General features: G+C 41.8%; 1 protein-coding gene across 3 annotated transcripts in view; it reads right to left on the bottom strand.

The window, feature by feature from the left end:
- Positions 1 to 873: 873 nt before the first annotated feature.
- LOC121280820 (dihydropyrimidinase-related protein 3-like) overlaps positions 874 to 18491 on the bottom strand; it is a 197200-nt gene continuing 179582 nt past the window's right edge. For 2 of the 3 annotated variants that reach the window (XM_041193083.1, XM_041193085.1), the window contains exons 13-15: positions 9152 to 9311; positions 6159 to 6194; positions 874 to 4476 (exon numbers count right to left, since the gene is read on the bottom strand). In XM_041193083.1, coding sequence (XP_041049017.1) covers positions 4388 to 4476; positions 6159 to 6194; positions 9152 to 9311 — 285 coding nt within the window. In that variant the 3' untranslated portion in view covers positions 874 to 4387. The remainder of the gene's footprint in view (positions 4477 to 6158; positions 6195 to 9151; positions 9312 to 18491) is intronic. The other variant, XM_041193084.1, reaches the window with a different exon arrangement.

Below are 18491 nucleotides of genomic sequence, written 5' to 3'. Positions count from 1 at the left end.
CCCAACCAGTGTGTGTCATCAAGCTATTCAACCATGTTGAAACTCAGTCAAGCTCAATCCTGCCATCATCCTCAAAATACGGTCTTGACAGTTAGACTCAGGCTACTGAATTTTGTGTAAACTAAATGGTATTATTAGCTAAGTTGTGGAGCTCAAATTATGCACATTTTCTTAAATTTATAAATATTTGCTAGAAAACATTAAATGAAAATAAATGAGAGAAAAATGGGATGACAGTAAGAGCAGATATAAGTAAAAATATTCACATTTTAATACAATTGGATTTTAGGTTTTAATTTATTAATTTCTATGTGCGTACTTGGTCACCCAATGAGTAGAGAGTAGAGCTAACTTTTAACTAGTCTTAGATAAAGATTCAAGTACATTTTATTAAATTTAATTTCTCTGTTAGTCCACTGGGTGGTGACTGAATACTATTGTCAGCAAATGGCTGGTCACACGATCTTAAGATGCCATTTTATGTGAGAGCAGAGGCTATTTTTGAGTGGGTGGAAACTAAAGAGACCTTGGGAACTTCAATAATTGTGTTTTCAAAAGAGGGCCCAAAATCAGAAAGACGAGAAGCAAGTAACCTGCCTGCTAAAATCAGGCCCACAACGGGAATGACTTCGGATTGGATCAGCACAGTGCCCTCTGTTTGTTAGTTTAAATAAATGCACCAGAGTTTGATTTCAAGCACATTAAAAAAAGTTCCGTCCCTCCTCTCCAATTTTTAGCTTACATAGAAACATTTCACCAGACCTTTGAACAGCCAGAATGGGCAAAGTGCCTGATGTCTGCCCTTCACAGGGAAATTGCTCACAATGAGCTGAACTGCAGGCAAAAAGAAAATGATAAATGCAACACAGTGTGTCCTTGGGAAGCCATATTTGCATAAATTTATTAGTCCAAGACATGTACTGTAGATACAAACATAATTAAATACAAGAAACAATTTCTAAACATCAATCACCTTGGTAAAGTTGTCCTTACATCTTAAATCACAGGCTTTTTTGGGAAGAAAAAGATAATTAAAAATAGTCAGCTATTCAAACCTCATTAACTACAGGAGATTTTAGTGTTTTTGTTTAAAATTTGAACTGAGCCGATGTCAGCAACACACCCAGTACATCCTGGAACACCAAGTCAAACACCTCCCATTTAACTTGGAGTCCTTGGCTGCATTATGCTGTCTGTAAGCTGCATGTAAAATGAAACACTCCAATGCATCAATAGAAAAGAAGAAAAAAAAAGCATTAGGTATTTGTAAGCCTTTACCAGTTGCCATATCAATTAAATACCTGATAAAGGGACAAGGGATATGTGCTGCTTCAGTTATTATTGAGCCACAATAGTGAGATAAAATGGTGGACAGATGGCAGCTATTTTGAGGTCTCAAGGCCAAATTTATTTTTAATTTGACCTGGTTGTTTCATACTTTCAATTAAGTTCCTTCCCCTAACTTAGCAAGAGAGGGTAACTACATTTAATTCCAACCATTCGTCAAGCTCTCCATGAAACATGGTGGCTTTTTGTATTACTGGGACCATGACCTATGCCAATCCTCATTTGTTTGCATTTTAAAATGTGACATATTTTGAAGTATCTTTTAATCAAAACATATATACGCAGGTCCCTGTGTCTAAATGGGTTTATTATCAATCTCACTCATTTTGATAATAAATCTCACTCCTAGATCTTGGGAAAGGTCTGAGGAAAAAATGGGACAATATGACTTGAATAAATGCAAGGCCCCATTGTATGTAGATAATGTAATGCTTTGCTCAATTATTCTTAGGAGGTGAGGGTGAGGGAAACTTTGGTCAGGGATCTATTTTAACAAGGCCTTCCCTCACCAAATCCCACAAGAGACCAGGTTCTGTTGGAGGAGTGGGTCCTCTTGTGTCCATGCTTTCCTTGTAATCTGATGAAAGGAATACATTAATCATCGTGTCAATGTGCTATTCTTCCATTCTCTCTGACAAGCTCATCGTTTACAATGGAAGAGGTGCTCGTGGGAGGGAAGGGCACATTATTCGCTTAATAACAGCATCCCAGCTGTATGGGGCATAGGGGTGAGTTACTTTTTTTTTATAGGATTTATCGTAGATGTTTATAATTGAAGCTGGCTACAAATTTGACTATACAGCTTGCACTCCAACAAACATAAAGTATCGGAAGCATTTGTTTGAGGGCTCCCTAGTCATATCATTGCTAAATATTCCATTAACACGTTGCTGGTTAGGGAAATAATTCAGGAGCGTTCAAAAAAAATGCTGCTATTGTACTGTATTAAGGCTGTATAAAACATATTCATTAAAAAATGTCCTTGCTAAGGAGAGGGTCATGATAATACTAACACACTGATGTAATACCTCATGGTTAGTCTCTAAGTAGGGTGGTGTTGAGAGGTAGTATGTGCGCGTTTGTGTGCGCGTATACACACATACAGACAAGCAGCAAAATAAAAAATGTGAAAGCACTTTAGGTCTCCAAAGTAATGCAATGTATGACTTGATGAGCCAATTCCTAGAACATTCAGCATCATGCACAAGGTTTAACATGAATACACATCAAGACTATTGTTCTTTAAAAGGATGCATCGATTACAGAGTACTTGACACTTGTCAAGAAATTATGAAGAAAAATTACAACTTTGTTTAGGGCGGACTGGAAACTTGGCAGATCAGCCCGTGAATCAATCAAATTTTTTTCCACAATTCTGTCCCCCTCCTCTCCAGAAGGCAATAGCAATAGCTGTACTTCCTGTGAGAATCTAGACAGTGTGAAAACATTCAGCCATGTGGGAGCTCACAGTTGAATCTGATCCTGATCTTCCCCCACTGTCCTTTGCCATACATTGCCCAGATGGAATCAGTAAGATAGCAATGAGGTGTTGAGATCCTGGCTTATTCTCCTTCCTAATTCAAGGATGTTCAGGGTATTTTAGAAGTACACCAACTCTGTCCGCTGAGGCAAATTAACTTAGCACAAACTGGAGATTCAACGTGGGGCTTTCTGATCTGCATGGTTTATGAGTTGACAAAATTAAGTTAATTTGAGTAGTTTGGTGGACATTATTATAAATCTTCATTAGCAGCATCAAAGAGTGAATCTTGAGTCAATTCATTCAACAGCAAAACAACATTAGCTTTTAATGAGAGCCTTCCAAGTTCTGTTGAGCTCTATCTAGGTGCAATCGATTTTTTCACTCCCTTTGTCCCTGCAGCTAAATCTGCTGTGTATTTTGGGTTCAGATCAATTGAAAAAAGTAACTTTCAAGAAATGGTGATATCTTATCAATGGAACGTGCTACTGAAGGGCTTAAGCACTTCCTACCTTACTCCAAAAGCAAATGATTGCTTTTTGCAGGCTTGGAAAATGCCTAGCAGCTTCTGTAAATCATCGCCCAGCAACCACTGACCTGAAGAGCTGGTGAGAGTGAACTGGCAGCAGACTGCAAAGATGGTAATGGGCATTATGTTGTGGTGACCTATAGCTTGTGGCGGTTGCACTAATTCCTAATGTCACATGAACGTTCACTCAAGGAAAAGTGGGCTGTTTGCAATCTTTATCATTGGTGGGGGGATGACGACTGCCTTCAAAAGAAAGCTGCCCGGGAAACCTCAAGAAAAATCAACAGAGTTGCACAACGGCATGGCAATCTGAAGCTGGAGCCAATGCAATTTACAGCAAAGCCAATTTGTCTGGAAACAGGGAAAAAAATATTTGCCTGACACGCTTCCAGAGGGACAGTTAAACCATGTGAATTCTTGCATTTGAATTAAAGACCGAAAAACAGAATTCCTTCAAATGACATGGTCACATTTGATACTAAGTAAGAGCCAACATTTCAATCGAGAGACAGAAATATTAAACAGTGTAAACCATGGTTATTTTGCCCTAAAATGTCACTACACTGAAGCAGAAGGCTTGCAAAACTTGGGATTACAGGTAATACATGAGGGGTAAATCAAAAGCAGGCCTGAAGACCATCCTGAAGGGCACTGCAGATATACAAACAAGGTGAGTATTTGTTTTGCGAAAGACAGCAGGGACAATTGGAGAGAGGGTGGAGTAATGTTGTGAAAATAAATTAATAGAGAAAAAAACTGTAATCTCTGCATCCTTACTATTAACTTGTAAACTGTGACAGCTTAAGGCTAAATAAATGAAAACAAGACATTCTTAAAGCGATGGCAAAGTAGCATTTCTCATCAATAAGGCTTGAGGCACTGTTTATATTCAATCCAAATTAACCATTTATTTTGCTTTTTTTTGTAGGACAAACACAATTATCTTTTTTGCTTTTCTTTGCAATACATCATCATTACAGCACAATTTCTTTCTTCTCCCCCTCTCTCTTTCTCCTTTCCCACTGTGAGCTTCAGCTGAGCGAGGTGATGTTTGAGCGGCCACCAGGAGGTGCGACAATGCGGTGACCACTGCGACGAGGGCCGTCATCCACCTGAGCCCCTGTAAAGCGAGAGGACCAAAATGGGCATGAAGCACAGAGAAGCCCCCAAAGGATACTAACAATTATATATTCTCTCCCCTCACATAATACTTCCCCTGAATATTTCCACACCACCACCCCCCGCCCACATATACACACACACAACGAACGCCAGCTTTTTTGTCCTTGATAAGGTCAGTCAGGTTTGCGTCGAGTCAGTGATTAATCTTGCTCAACTATGACAATCTCTACGTGATTTGTTAAATTGTAGACAGCACACACAAGGTTTATGTCCCAATTTTGCAACAGCAATTCAGTCAATGGACATCAATAATGTGAATGAGCCAGGCACCTTAAGGAAGCAAAGGCAACTTTGAGGTGATGTCTCCCCTGTTCTCTCCTTTCCCAATCCCCATCACCTTTGGCATCCACCTACAGTTAGCAAGGATGAATTTTTCTTTCTCCTTCCATCTTAGCTGCACCCACCCCTCCCCGCCCCATTCGCCATCCTTCTGCACTTAGAAGACAAGTCCGTCGCTAACCACTAAACAAGGTTGCCGAACAACCAGCAAATGCTAATAAACAAAGCAGAAAGCAGCCGCTCTTTGACTGGTAACAGGTCATGTGACCTCTCTCAGTTTAGAGCATGACAAAGGGTCAGAGGAAGGTTACACTCCTTCCTAACGCCTTCGCCTCCAACTTCATTTGTTTGCTGACCTCAATCATAAATCTACATTTCCTGTATCCGCTGTATACTCTCAGCTGCAGAAAGCATCAGCTTCCACTTCCCAGCTCACTCTAGTCAATACTGCCACTATTTTGACACATATGGGTTGACAGGATCAGTGGATAAACACAGGGGGCACTGAGGTGGTGCAATGGAGCCTACCCTCTACAGGGAGTGGGGATTTAAGCCTCTCTCTTTGTATAAGTCCTGTGAGCTGGTGCAGTTGCAAAACCAGCTACTGCTTTAGCTTAGAGCTGTTGGCTGATCATCCAGACAATTGGAATGGCTGTGTGGGAAGTGTACAGTCCGAGATGTTTTCCTGAGGTTTGGGATAGGAGGGGCGCTAAAGCACAGAAAGGGTTCCCAAATGAGGTTTGTGGGTTAGAAAAAACATCACTCAGCCTTTTGCCTGTCCGAGAAGTGACCTGAGAATGCTTGATATTGATACTGGGTGGGGAGAATGTGTGTCGTTCCCCATACAAACTCTTCACCTTAACCAGAACCAAGATCCATATATTAAAAAAAAGACCAAAAAAGGGAAAGTAGCAACTAAAAGTTAGGGAAGCTAAGCCATTCACCCATCAGCACCATGCATCATTACAAGGGAAGCTTTGTGCTGTGCAGGAAGGTTTAGTGTGATTAAAAAAAGCAAAGACCCCAGAAACAGTAAACGTATTAGCTAAAGGCACAATGATCACTGCCTGGTTCTTCATAAGGGCTAATGTCAAAATATTCTTAAAATTATATAAGAAATTGTCTGTAATTCTTTGCTAAAACTTTTTGCATTACTTCACCCCCCACCAGTTTACAAGTAAAGACACTGGAGTTGGAGAGTGGGGGAAATGGGCGATGTTTGCTTAGTGTGTGTCCAATCTATTTCAGTAGATTAAATACAGTCAGTTGTATTCACAAAAAAAGTCTCTCTTTGCCTCAAGGCACAAGTAATTTTGATTTTTAAACTTGATTGTTCCATACCTGCATTAGGTTTTGTAAAACCATCAGTAGTTCTTCCTATTGAAATGAATGGAAATGTTTAATTGACAACGGCAAATGGCCAATTTTCTGAAGGGCTCAAGACTATCCTCTAATTACAGCTTCAAATGATCACTTTTGGTGATATTGTTTGTTCATCAAATGATTGCTTCACAGAGTACTCTCTGGCATTTTGAATAATTTTAATGAAAAAAGTCTAAATTTCATTCTCATTAAAAACAGACACAAACATCAACAACATTCACAACATTTAACGCAGTAAAATATCCCAAGACATTTCACAGGAGTGATGGTCAAACAAAATTACTGCTCTGGTGGATTCCCCCCTCAGTTGACCAGTCCATGAAGCTGCGATCATCGGTTGCCTGAAAGCCCCAGTGGGAAACCCAATCCTCATTGGTATTCAACAGGTGATGATGCCAGCTCCGCATTGATGCAATATCAAAAGGCTCAAACCCACAAGGAGATAAGTCTGTGAGAAGGTGTGAGGCAGGGGCAGGGGCGGGGTGGGGGGGAGGGAGGGAGGCAGTGGTGGTCTCGGTCGGGGTACATGTCCCCTGAGCAGTAGTTTTTGCAGAGCCCAGAGAAACACTCCTGCTCCTCGATGGAAATGCATGTAGCAATTAGCCGCAGACTCCACCTTCGGCTGGTTCCCCATCCATATCATCGAATCCTGGCTCACACGTTAAAAGGGATCAACAATTCAAATCAGGCGGCTGCTGTAGCCACTCGGAGGTAATCCAGGCAGAGGTTTGCTATGGCGACAGCGATGACAGGAACAGTGCAGTAGACCATTCTTCCGCCAACTTCATGGCAACTACCCACCAACCCCACCCATATCCGCTAGTCTGCTGGCCTCAAAATCTGCTCCCGTAACTCTAACTGTAAAGTATTTAATGAGTTATTTGGTTAGTTTGATTAATCCTTCTGCAGTACAATATCACAGTGTTATTTTTTGCAGACGTGCAAATGCTTGAAGCATGGTTAAAATGGTCAAGATGGAGGAGCCAACAGGAAAACATTGATACCAACTGATTATGGTCACATGGCTAACACCACATATCGCACCGAGGCATTCCTTCGAAACATTCAGAAGCCAACCCTTGAACTTTAAACTTGAATGTTATTCTTTTTTAATTCAGTACTTTCTACCAAATCCTGAATTAAAATAAAACTTTAACCAAAGAGGAAAGTGAAGGCCACGCACTAGCTGAAGAAAAATTAAATCTTGCATCGGACAGAATATTCTTCCACTTCAAAACCATTTTGCAACTATGGCAATGGATCAATGGATAAATACATTTACTGCACTGTGTGATACTGAACTGCGCAGAGCTGAGACTTAGCTGATCTCAGCTGGATCAACAGTTGGGACACTAATATTAGCTTCAGTACTATGAAGGCGAGTGGTGGGGGAGTTGGTGGGAGCTGACCGGGGGGGGCGGGGTGCTGGGGAATTAGCCAGAAATAATGCTCTTGATTTTTATCCAGTGCAGGAAGGTATGGATGGCAGCAGAGGAGAGAATGGAGTCACATGCTTCCAAGGGCCTGCCAATCATTTCTAGGCCCCCACACATGAAGTCCAGGGTTGATGTGTCAGGTAGCGACAGTGTGCCTTCACACTCCATTATGTTTTGCACAGAGTGACAAAAGTGAAGGGAGAGGGGGAGGAGAAAGAAAAAGAATTTCATGGTAAAGCAGCACATTTAAAATTTCATTTCTATATAAAGTAAATACTCACCAAAGTCTGGAGTAGATCAATCCTTCTTCAAACCAAACTCTCCTTCACAAACCATGGGCAATGATCCAAAGCTAGCAGAGCTCCACTGGGACAGTTACCAGTCCTTTTAAGACCTCCTATCCCTCGAGATTTCACCCTACACAATAATGCCCTCAGAGGCTCTCCCCTTCCCTTCAACTAGTGAAGGCCTCAATAAAGCACTTCTGCCATTCAAAACAGAGAAAGTACCTTCCCTCTCAGAGCTGATATCTATCAACTTAGCCAATTGTGCCTGTGTTAGCTCTTTGAAAAAGCTATCCAATTAGTTCCACTCCCCCACTCTTTCTCGGTAGCCCTACAAATTTCTCATTTACAATTATATATCCAATTCTCTTTTGAAAGTAACTATTAACTTTCAGTCATAGCAACTCATTGAGTAAATAAATTCCATCTCATCTTCCCAATGATTCTTTTGCTAATTATCTTAAACCTCTGTTCTCTCAGTACTGACCGTCCAATCAGTAGAAATATTCTCCCCAAAAACGCTGCCAAAACCTCTCAAAAAATTTGAAGGCTTCTATTAAATCTCCACATAATCTTCTTTGCTTTAAGAAAGATGGTCCTAGCTTTTCTTGTCTCTCCATATAACTGGACAACCTGGTACCAATTTAGTAAATCTCCCTTTAATCGTCCCCTTGATCCTTTATAAAATGGGGCACTGGTCACAATAGTCCAGCTGTTTAACCAGCAACTTATAAGAGTTTACCATTACCTCCTAGCTTTTGCAGTCTATGCCTCTCTTATGAAAGCTAAGGATTTTTTTTTTTAAACAGCTTTTCTAACTTTTCTTGCCATCTTTCAAAGTGTAAGTTAACTAAACAAGTCTTTCTGTTCCCGCACCCCCTTTAAAATTGTACAACTTAGTTTAAGACTTCCCTCATTTCTGATTCCAAATTGCATCACTTATCACTTCTCTGCAGCCTCTTATATCCTTCCAAAAGTGTAGTCCCCAGAGTGGGACACAATAATCTAGTCAAGGTCAAAGCAATGATTTATAAAAGGTATGCCATAAATATGCTGGTACAGCACCCAACTGACAAGAGCCCAATGTTCTCTTAAAGTGACAGGAATCCCATCATGTTGTCCCACTGGCTATTGTGGCCTTTGAATAATATACCATGGTACATTAATGGGAGAATCCATCTATTTGGATTATCACGAGTTAGAAATGGGCCTACTGGTACTGAGTTCTTACCTGAAAGGCTGAAACCAGATTGGTGTAGATTTCGAACTGGTTGGGGCTGTTTGGAAGGAGATGTCTTGGCTGATGCTGAAGGGGTTCCTGCTTTGGGTGTTCCTAGGTCATACACTGGGCCATCATACATTCCTCTGGGTACACCACGCACTTGTGCCAACTAGAAAAGATAAAGGTATAGGTTAGATGTAGATTCCAGCTATACAGTGTTGATGGTCAGGTCTTGCCAAGGTGATGCGGATAAAGAACTATTACTATCTCTGAATTTTTGAATTTCTCATCATTTATCTCTTAACATACTTGGAAACTCCTTCCACCTCTTGGCCATCAAACACTTAATTCTTTCACTAAGGTAGCTGTTAGGCAGCTCATCCGCAGGTCTTTGCCGGCAATGCGGCTGTCAGGTGGTGCATTTTCAGAGCAACTTGCCTTGGTTCTCCAAAATGGCTACCATATGGAGTGGATTAACCTAGGTGGAAAAGATCATGCCAGAGCCAGATCCATCTCTGAATACATACAGGGCAATATGTAGCCAACAAGAGATAAGAATGCATGGAATAAGAGAAAAATACAACATTCAACCTGTGAATCCTGGTCATTACATACATCATGCACAATCAAAGAATTTCTACACATCTACAACCCTTTCCACGCTGACAATTCCCTCAGGAGTGATAGTGTTCCATGGGTTATTCAATCCACACATCCCAATGACCTTCAATTCCTTTCCTAACCATCTACTGCCCACCAGAAGGAAAGAAGGAAAATTTCTGTAGTGCCTTTTATGACCTCAGGACACCTCAAACTGCTTTACAGCCAATGAAATGTTGTAATGTTGAAGAGAAGTGCTGCTTTAAATGTTTAGCACCATTCCCTTCCCTGCTCCATCCCATCCAAATGCACGGCACTGGTATTGAGAGGGGAGGGTTAAGAACGGGCACAATTCTTTCATGGGATGCGACCGTCACTGACAAGGCCAGCATTTGTTGCCCATCCTTAACTGCCCCTTGAGAAGGTGGTGGTGAGCTGCCTTCTCGAACCACTGTAGCACGTGGTGTTGGAACATCCACAGTGCTGTTAGGGAGGGAGTTCCAGGATTTTGACTCAGCTACAGTGAAAGAAGAGTGATATATTTCCAAGTCAGGGCGGTATGTGGCTTGGAGGGAAATTTGCATGGGGTGGTGTTCCCACGTGACTGTTGCCGTTGTTCTTCTAGATGGTAGTGGTCATATGTTTGGAAGGTGCTGTCAAAGGGGCACTGGTGAGTTGTCACAGTGCATCTTGTATATAGTACACACTGGAGCCACTGTGCACTGGTGATGGAAGGAATGGATGTTTAAGTTGCTGGATGGGATGATTATTAAGTGGGTGCTTTGTCCTGGATGGTGCTGAGCTTCGAGTGTTGTTGGAGCTGTACTCATCCAGACAAGTGGGGAGTATTCCATCACACTCCTGACGTGTGCCTTATAGATGGTGGACAGGTTTTAGGGAGTCAGGTGGTGTTAAAAAAGGGTTTAAAGATAAGTCCAGCAACCACAGGCTAGTCAGTTTAACTTTGGTGGTGCAGAAACATATAGAAACAACAATCATGGACAAAATTAATAGTCACATGGAGAAATGCAGGTTAATTAAGGAAAGCCAGCATGGATTTCTTAAGGAAAAATTGTGTTTAACTTGCTTGAGTTTTTTGATGATGTGACAGCGAGCGTTTGTTGATGTGGTGTACATAGACTTCAAAAAGGCATTTGATACAGTGCCGCACAACAGATTTGTGCGCAAAGTTATAGCTCATGGAATAAAAGAGAAAATAGCAACATGGATACAAAATTGGCTGAGTGACAGTAGTGGTTAATAAGTGTTTTTCGGGTTGGAGGGAAGTTTGTACTTCAGTTCCCCAGGGCTCAGTGTCGGGAACCTTGCTTTTCTTGATCTATATTAATGACCTAGATGTTCGTGTACAGGGCATAATTTCAAAGTCTGCAGATTATACGAAACTTGGAAGCATTGTGAACCGTGAGGAGTATAGAACTTCAGAAGGACACAGACAAGTTGGTGAAATGGGCAGATGGGTGTCAGATGAAGTTAAGGGGAGAAATATGAAGTGATTCATTTTGGTGGGAAAAACATGCACAATATAAAATAAAGGGTACAACTCTAAAGGAAGTGCAGAAGCAGAAAGACCTGCATGTATATGTGCATAAGTTACGGAAGGTGGCAGGATAGGTTGAAAATGTGGCTAATAAAGCCTATAGTATCCTAAGCTTAATTAATAGGGACATAGAGTACAAGAGCAAGAAGATTATGTTGAATTTGCATAAGACTCTAGGTTGACCTCAGCTGGACTACTGCACCAGTTCTGGTGCCGCACTTTGGAAAAACGTGGAGGCATTGGAGAAAGTGCAAAAACGATTCACAAGAATGGGATGAGGAGCTTCACTTATAAAGTAAGGTTGGCGAAGGTGGGACTTCCTTGGAGAAAATAAGCTGTTTTCCTCTGAGAAAAGAAGACTGAGAGGAAATTTGATAGAGGTATTCAAAATCATAAGGGGTCTGGACAGAGTAGATAGTAAGAAACTGTTCCCACTCGTGGAAGGATCAAGGAGGAGGGGGCATAGATTTAAAGGAATTTGCAAAAGTGACATGAGAAAAAAGCCCTTTCACACAACGAGTGTTTAAGGTATGGAATGCTTTGCCTAAGAGTGTGGTGGAGTGTTCAATCGAAGCATTTAAAAGGGGATTAGGCTGTTATCTGAAGAGAAAGAATGTGCAGGGTTACAGGGAGAAGGCAGAAGAATGGCACTAGGTAAATTGCTCATTCAGAGAACTGATGCAGACAGATGGGCTGAATGGCCCCCTTATGCGCTGTAAAAAAAAATCTGTGACTCTGAGTTACTCGCCTTAGAATTTCCAGTCTCTGACCTGCTCTTGTAGCCCAGTACTTATATGGCCTGTCCAGTTCAATTTCTGGTTAATGATAACTCCTGCCCCACTCAGGATGTTGATGGGTGTGGGATTCAGCAATGATAATGCCATTGAATGTCATGGGGATATGGGTGGATTCTCTTGTTAGAGATAGTCATTGCCCGGCACTCGTGTGGCATGAATGTTACTTGCCACTTATCAGCCCAAGCCTGAATGTTGTCCAGGTCTTGCTGCATGTGTACACAGCTTCAGTATCTGAGGAGTCATGAATGGTGCTGAACATTGTGCAGTCATGTTTTCCAATTGGTGAAGAAAGCAAGCACTCAGTGGGTTAAACTTGGTGAAATAACAGGGCTTCAGTGATAAATAGGAACTCTCAAGTTCTGCCATGAGCTCTCAATACCCAATGGAAAATACTGCTGGAAGATGTGCAGTGTATTGATAGGCTGGCAGTAATTTATTTGCTGAGTGGCAGGAGCATATATAAATATTATTACAAGTCTGTACTAATTAACGTTAATCCATCAGCACGATGCTAGGAAAACTGAAGCCAGATGTTCCACACAAAAGAAAAATCATAATGGGATTAGAAAGAATTACAGCTGAATAAATGATGAGTTAATGGGAGAATCAACAACCTGTCATTTCCAATCTTCACCAAGTGGAACTGATGAAAAGGGTTTATCTTTTATTAAGACACTCAAGGTGAAGGACCAAGGCCCACAGAACAGGCCTCACCAGGGTTGAAAAGATGATGAGAAATGAAAGATAAATCAAATAGCAGAAGTTAAGTGATGCCGGTTTGGGTTTGAGCAGTCTGTAGATTGTAGGAGGAAGAAGCAAACAAGCTAGGCCTTCATTTAGTTATCTGCTGAGAAACATTGGCCTGATAGCAGTGAGGTCACTAATAGCCACAACTTTACCCAACAGACTTGCTCAAAAATTTCCACAATAATCTTCGAAAGCTTTTGCTTATTTTTCATTAGAACAAAGGAATGGTCAGAACACAAGCTGCAATCCCACCCACTGCCCTTTGAGTCGTTATAGTCAGTGACTTGGCAGCTTTATTTCCAAATGCACAATGATATTTTATTTCCCTTTTCCTGAAGGTGTTGACTGGGTTGCTGCTCTGCTTGCCAGCCACTCGCCTCTCGAGGCTAGCACAGATCCTGTTCTCATTCAATGTCGAAACAAACTTCCAGCAGTGGATAGTGACCAGGAGCAAAAACCTTGCCCCACTTGCCTGACCAGAGGCATTAAGGGATATGGGCAACAGCTGGCTTATGGAGTAAATTCAGAGATCAGCCATGATCTCACGGAATTGTGGAATAGGTTTGAGATGTCAAATAGTCTCTTGTTCCTTTGTTCTCACAGAGTTTACAGTGTTGAGGCCAGCTGCAGTGTTACTATAACATTTGATGGCATAAGAGTCGGTGTGCTACAAGAAAGCTCAGTGCAATGAAGTGCTTTGAAATATTTCTGAGCAATGCTTTATTTAAGTCTAATTTAAACAATGCACCTGAAGTTTACACCAAGTCTAAGTATCTGCTATTGGATCTTACTAATGTGAGGAGAATGCACAAACTGGATTCATTTTTGTTTGTGTTGAGAATTCATCAACAGGGGGAGCTCTTGTATTGCTGAATTTGTGCCATCTCCATCTAGGCACAACTGCAAGTATAACTTGGGTAGGCTGGGTCTGTACGTGACTAGATTGAGCTGGTTCTAGACCTGTTAACAATGATCCAATGTGTGACAGCCTATGCTGTACACACAGTGAAGGTGGGAAAAGAGAGAGAGAGAGAGAAGAAAGAGAGATGCAAGCAAGAGATAGAGAGGAGGGCAGAGAGGAGGGAGGGGGAAGGGAGAAGAGAGGAAGGAAAGTGGGAGGGGTCAAATGGGGGAGGGACAGAAAGAGAGCACAGAGAGAAAGAGTACAGCGAGAAAGAGAGAGAGTCAGAAGACAAAGAGTACAGAAAGAGTATAAACAGCGAGAGACAATACAGAGAGACAAAGAGTACAGGGACTCCACCATGATAGAGAGGCCCTCAGTTGTGGCGAAAATAGCAGAAACCACTGAAAATCCTAAGTCCCACCCGAACATGGCACTTCCCATTTTTGAAAGGGCGGGGCGTGTTTCACAGAGGCAGCTGTCCTTCACTGAAGTGGGATTTTGGTAGGCCAGGAGTATGAAACCCAAAGTGCAGATTATACCAGGTAAGAGGATTCCTGAACTTAGTGATTCATTTGGATACGCATGGTACCCCTGTGTAGAAGTAAGGTACCCCCTTGGTCTTAGAAACCTTTGGTCAGGTACCTTTCTGAAGTAGGGTAGGTACCCTTTGGAATTGTTAAAAGTAGGCATAAATATGCGTAAAAAGTGCATAAACTCATTACTGTCAAGTTCATTGAAACAGTCAACAGACCTGTCAAAATCAACTGACAAACCTGTCAGAAGCACCTATCAAAGCATTTAAAAGTCACGCCCTTAAAATCTTGGGAATAAAATATCTGGAGTGTTTAAAACAAATGATTGCTTGCTATTTCACTCTGTCTGTTGACATAAGCCTGAGAGTTTCCCTTACAGTATTAGTGTTGCATGACTGATTTCACAACCATTTATTATCACAGTAGGGCCCCTGCCATTTCACAGTTTAACTGACAGCTACAAGTAGTTATGGACCCTTTGAATTGGGACTATGAATTCCAATGAATGTTGTTATAAGGGATTGTGCACTTGAATAAAATATTTGTCGTTATAAGGATTTGTTTAGTTGAAGGAATATAAATGTAGTAAAGGGGCTTTTATGAATGAGTTTTTTTTTCAGTATAGTGGTCTGCAATAGACAGTTAGAACTTAATTTTATCTAATCTCTACATGGGTCCTGAGGTCTGCCCATGGTGGATACTAGGTGAGTTGTCATGGTAGGTATAAGGGCAAAGGGTGTTGGGCATGGGTTGACACTTGTTGGCATTAAGTTGGCATAGAGGGTATCAAGGGCCATGGGGTGGGTGAAGGGGCTGAGGTTGGCATGGAAGATATGAGGAATTATTGGTGATAGGTGGGGGCAGAGATTAGCATGGAGGGCATGAGTGGTTATAAGCGTGGATGGGTTCAGGTTCAAACAATTGCCAGGGACAAGGATGGAATCAGTAGCTACGAAATAGAAAAGCAAAATACTGCAGATGCTGGAAATCTCAAATAAAAATAAAGAATACTGGAAAAACTCAGCAAGTCTGGCAGCATCTGCAGAGAGAGAAGAACAGTCTCGAGTCCATATGACTCTTTCAAAGCTAAAGAAAAGTAGAAATATAATGGGTTTTATACTACTTAAGAGGGGGTGGAGCAGGTGGAGCAAGATAGAAGGTCATGGATAAATGGGAGCCAAGGAGAGATTGACAAAGATATCATTGACACAGGACAAAGGGAGTGTTAATGGTGGCAGTCTTTACCACTACTGCTAACACTCCCCTTGTTTTGTGTCCATGACATCTTTGTCAATCTCTCCTTAGCTCCTACTTATTGCTGACCTTCTATCTTGCTCCACCTGCTCCATTCCTCTTAAACAGTACAAAATCCATCATATTTCTACTTCTCTTTAGGTCGGAAGAAGAGCCATATGAACTTGAAATGTTAACGCTGTTTCGGTCTCCACGGATGCTCCAGACCTGCTGAGTTTTCCAGCATTTTTTTGTTTTTAGCTAGTAAATGGAGTTACATAGAAACCAGAAGCAGGAGTAGGCCATTCAACCCTTGGAGCCTGCTCCGCCATTCAATATTCCCACTTTCTCTCCATACCCCTTGATACCCCTAATATACAAAAAATTATCAATTTCTTTCTTGAATATACTCAGTGACCCAGCCCCCACAGCCTTCTGTGGTAGAGAATTCCACAGGTTGACCACTCTCTGAGTGAAGAAATTTTTCTTCACCTTAGTTCTAAATGGCCTATCCGGTATCCTGAGACTGTGGCCCTTGCTTCCAGACTCCCCAACCAGGGGAAATACCCTCCCTGCATTCAGTCTGTCTACCTGTTAGAATTTTATATGTTTTAATCAGTTCCCCTCACATTCTTCTAAACTCTAGTGAATATAGGCCCGATCGAGCCAATCTCTCCTCATACGACAGTCTTGCCATCCCTGGTATCAGCCTACTGAACCTTAGCTGCATTCCCTCGATGGAAAGTATATCCTTTCTTAGGTAGGGAGACCAAAACTGCACGCAATACTCCAGGTGTGGTCTCACCAAGGCTTTGTATAACTGCAGTAAGAAACATCTCTACTTCTGAACTCAAATCCTCTTGCAATGAAGGCCAACATATCACTTGCCTAAGTTGTGATGGGAACTGAAGACAAACAGAAATAATTTGCTGTTTAGTGTGGCCGAGAGGGTAGATGAGGCCTCAGTTTAATGGCTCATCCAAAGGATGGCATTTCTAACAGTGCTGCACTCCCTCAATACTGCACTGAAGTCTCTGGAGTGGGGCTTGAACCCACAGCCATCTGACTTCAAAGGAGAAAGTATCACTGAACAAAGACTGGTACCATTTAGATGCAATCATCACTCCTGTTGGTTTGAATTGCCATGGGGATATTTCTAAAATGCTTGCCAGAGTGAAACTAGAACGTAAATCGTCTGATTTCCTACTCTCAAAATGCATTGGCTGCAAGTGCATAGTTTCCCAACCTATGCTCCATGGGGAAGTATCACTGCACTGGGATGTAGAGAATTGAAAATACACCCCTCAGGTCTTTACTACTGTAACACTCAATGCATCTTAGCTCATATCAAACGTCATGAATTAAGTCGAGTTGCATACTAGATATGGAAATCATTTTCCTGCCAAACATGCACTTCTTGCAGTGGAGCTCAGTAATTACAGGTAAGCAGGGAGATTGCAGATTTATGGCTCTCAGCTCAATGTTTTAAATGGCTTCAGGCTTCAGAGGGAAAAAAAAAGTTTCAGGCCAGGGCAAATTTCCCAATTGACAAAGCACTGGCTCTATTGCTGTGGACCACAGCAGCAAGACTCTATGCTGGACGGTCATCAGGGACACAACATGATGAGAGATCGGCAGTTGTTTGTGGCTGGCTAGATAATTTTTAAAAATGAAAGGAAAAACTTAATTGGAAGAAGGCACATCCAATTTGGACAGACCAGACTGGGGGCTTGAGGAGTCATTTTAACTTTGGCCAAGTGTGAAGTGGACAACAGGAATGAAAATCAGGAGAGATGTACAGCATGCTGCTGATTGGACAGCACATGCATTACAGCATTGGCCAAAGTCAGAATGATTCCGAATGTCTCATCCTCTTAAATTATCAATGGTGAACACAAGAAATATGCAGAATTAAAGAGGAAGAAAGCCAAACCTAGTTTAAAAAATACTTTTAACACAGTTTTAATGGTTGAAGGCTGTGCAGGGTGTGTCCCCAGAAGAGTTGTGGTCAGCAACAGTCTTGGAAATGATATCTAGATGTTGGGTGCTGAAAGAATGGCCCTCGGAAGGTAAAAGGTGTCAGAGAATTGAAATTCAGCCTGCGAAAGTAAAGGCTGTTTCTCCAGATAACAACAGTGTCATCCTTGTTAGCAGATACAATAACAATGTCAGGATTGGTAAGCTAGAGTGAGTGAGGACAGCAGAGAAATTGAGACTGCTGATATCATGGCAGCAGTTCCTAATGAAAGATCTAGAGATGGTGTTAGGCCAGAGGGAAGATCCAGGTAAGATGGGAATTCTGAAGATGGGAGAAAGGGCCTGCTAACTACAAAAGAGGGTGCGGAGGTGAAGTTGACAAATTAACAGTTCAGCATTGTGCTGAGCTCAATATTTAATTGAAGTGGGAGTGTAAGGGCACAAAGCTGAGGCCTTTGCTGAGGAGTAATTGTTCAGGGTCAGAAAGGGAGAGGTCAGAGAGGATATTAAAAACACAACAAAGGGCAAGGTTGGGGAATGGATAGGATCAGAGAAAGGTAAAGGAGAAGAAAGATCTAAATGAGTGTGGGTATTCAAGAGTTGTTGAAGCCCTTACCCCTTAAAAATCTTGACATTGTGTGTGTATGTGAGTCAAAAACAGTATCCCTGAAAACATCATGTCATTATACAAGCAGGTGGCGACCTTTCCATTCCTGAGGTGCCCAGCACTGCCACCTCCTAGGCCCAGCTCTACATACGCCAGGTCCAACACACCAGCGAGCTCACTGAAATACTTGAATATTCAGAAGGTGCAAACCATTGCTGCAAACACAAAGCTCCACTGTCACCACCCGAATACACATTACACTGTGTAAATTTTATTTTATTGGAGCTACCCATCTCTATGAATGAAACAGATTAATACAGAGTTCAAACAGCTGTTTTCCAGGGGCAGATAGGTCAACATAAAATCCTGCCCCAAAGTGTGCCTGAAACAAAG

Source organism: Carcharodon carcharias, chromosome 8 (assembly GCF_017639515.1).
Source record: "Carcharodon carcharias isolate sCarCar2 chromosome 8, sCarCar2.pri, whole genome shotgun sequence".
Taxonomy (NCBI): domain Eukaryota; kingdom Metazoa; phylum Chordata; class Chondrichthyes; order Lamniformes; family Lamnidae; genus Carcharodon; species Carcharodon carcharias.
The sequence above is the reverse complement of the archived record's forward strand: the minus strand, read 5'-3'. Positions and strand labels throughout refer to the sequence as shown.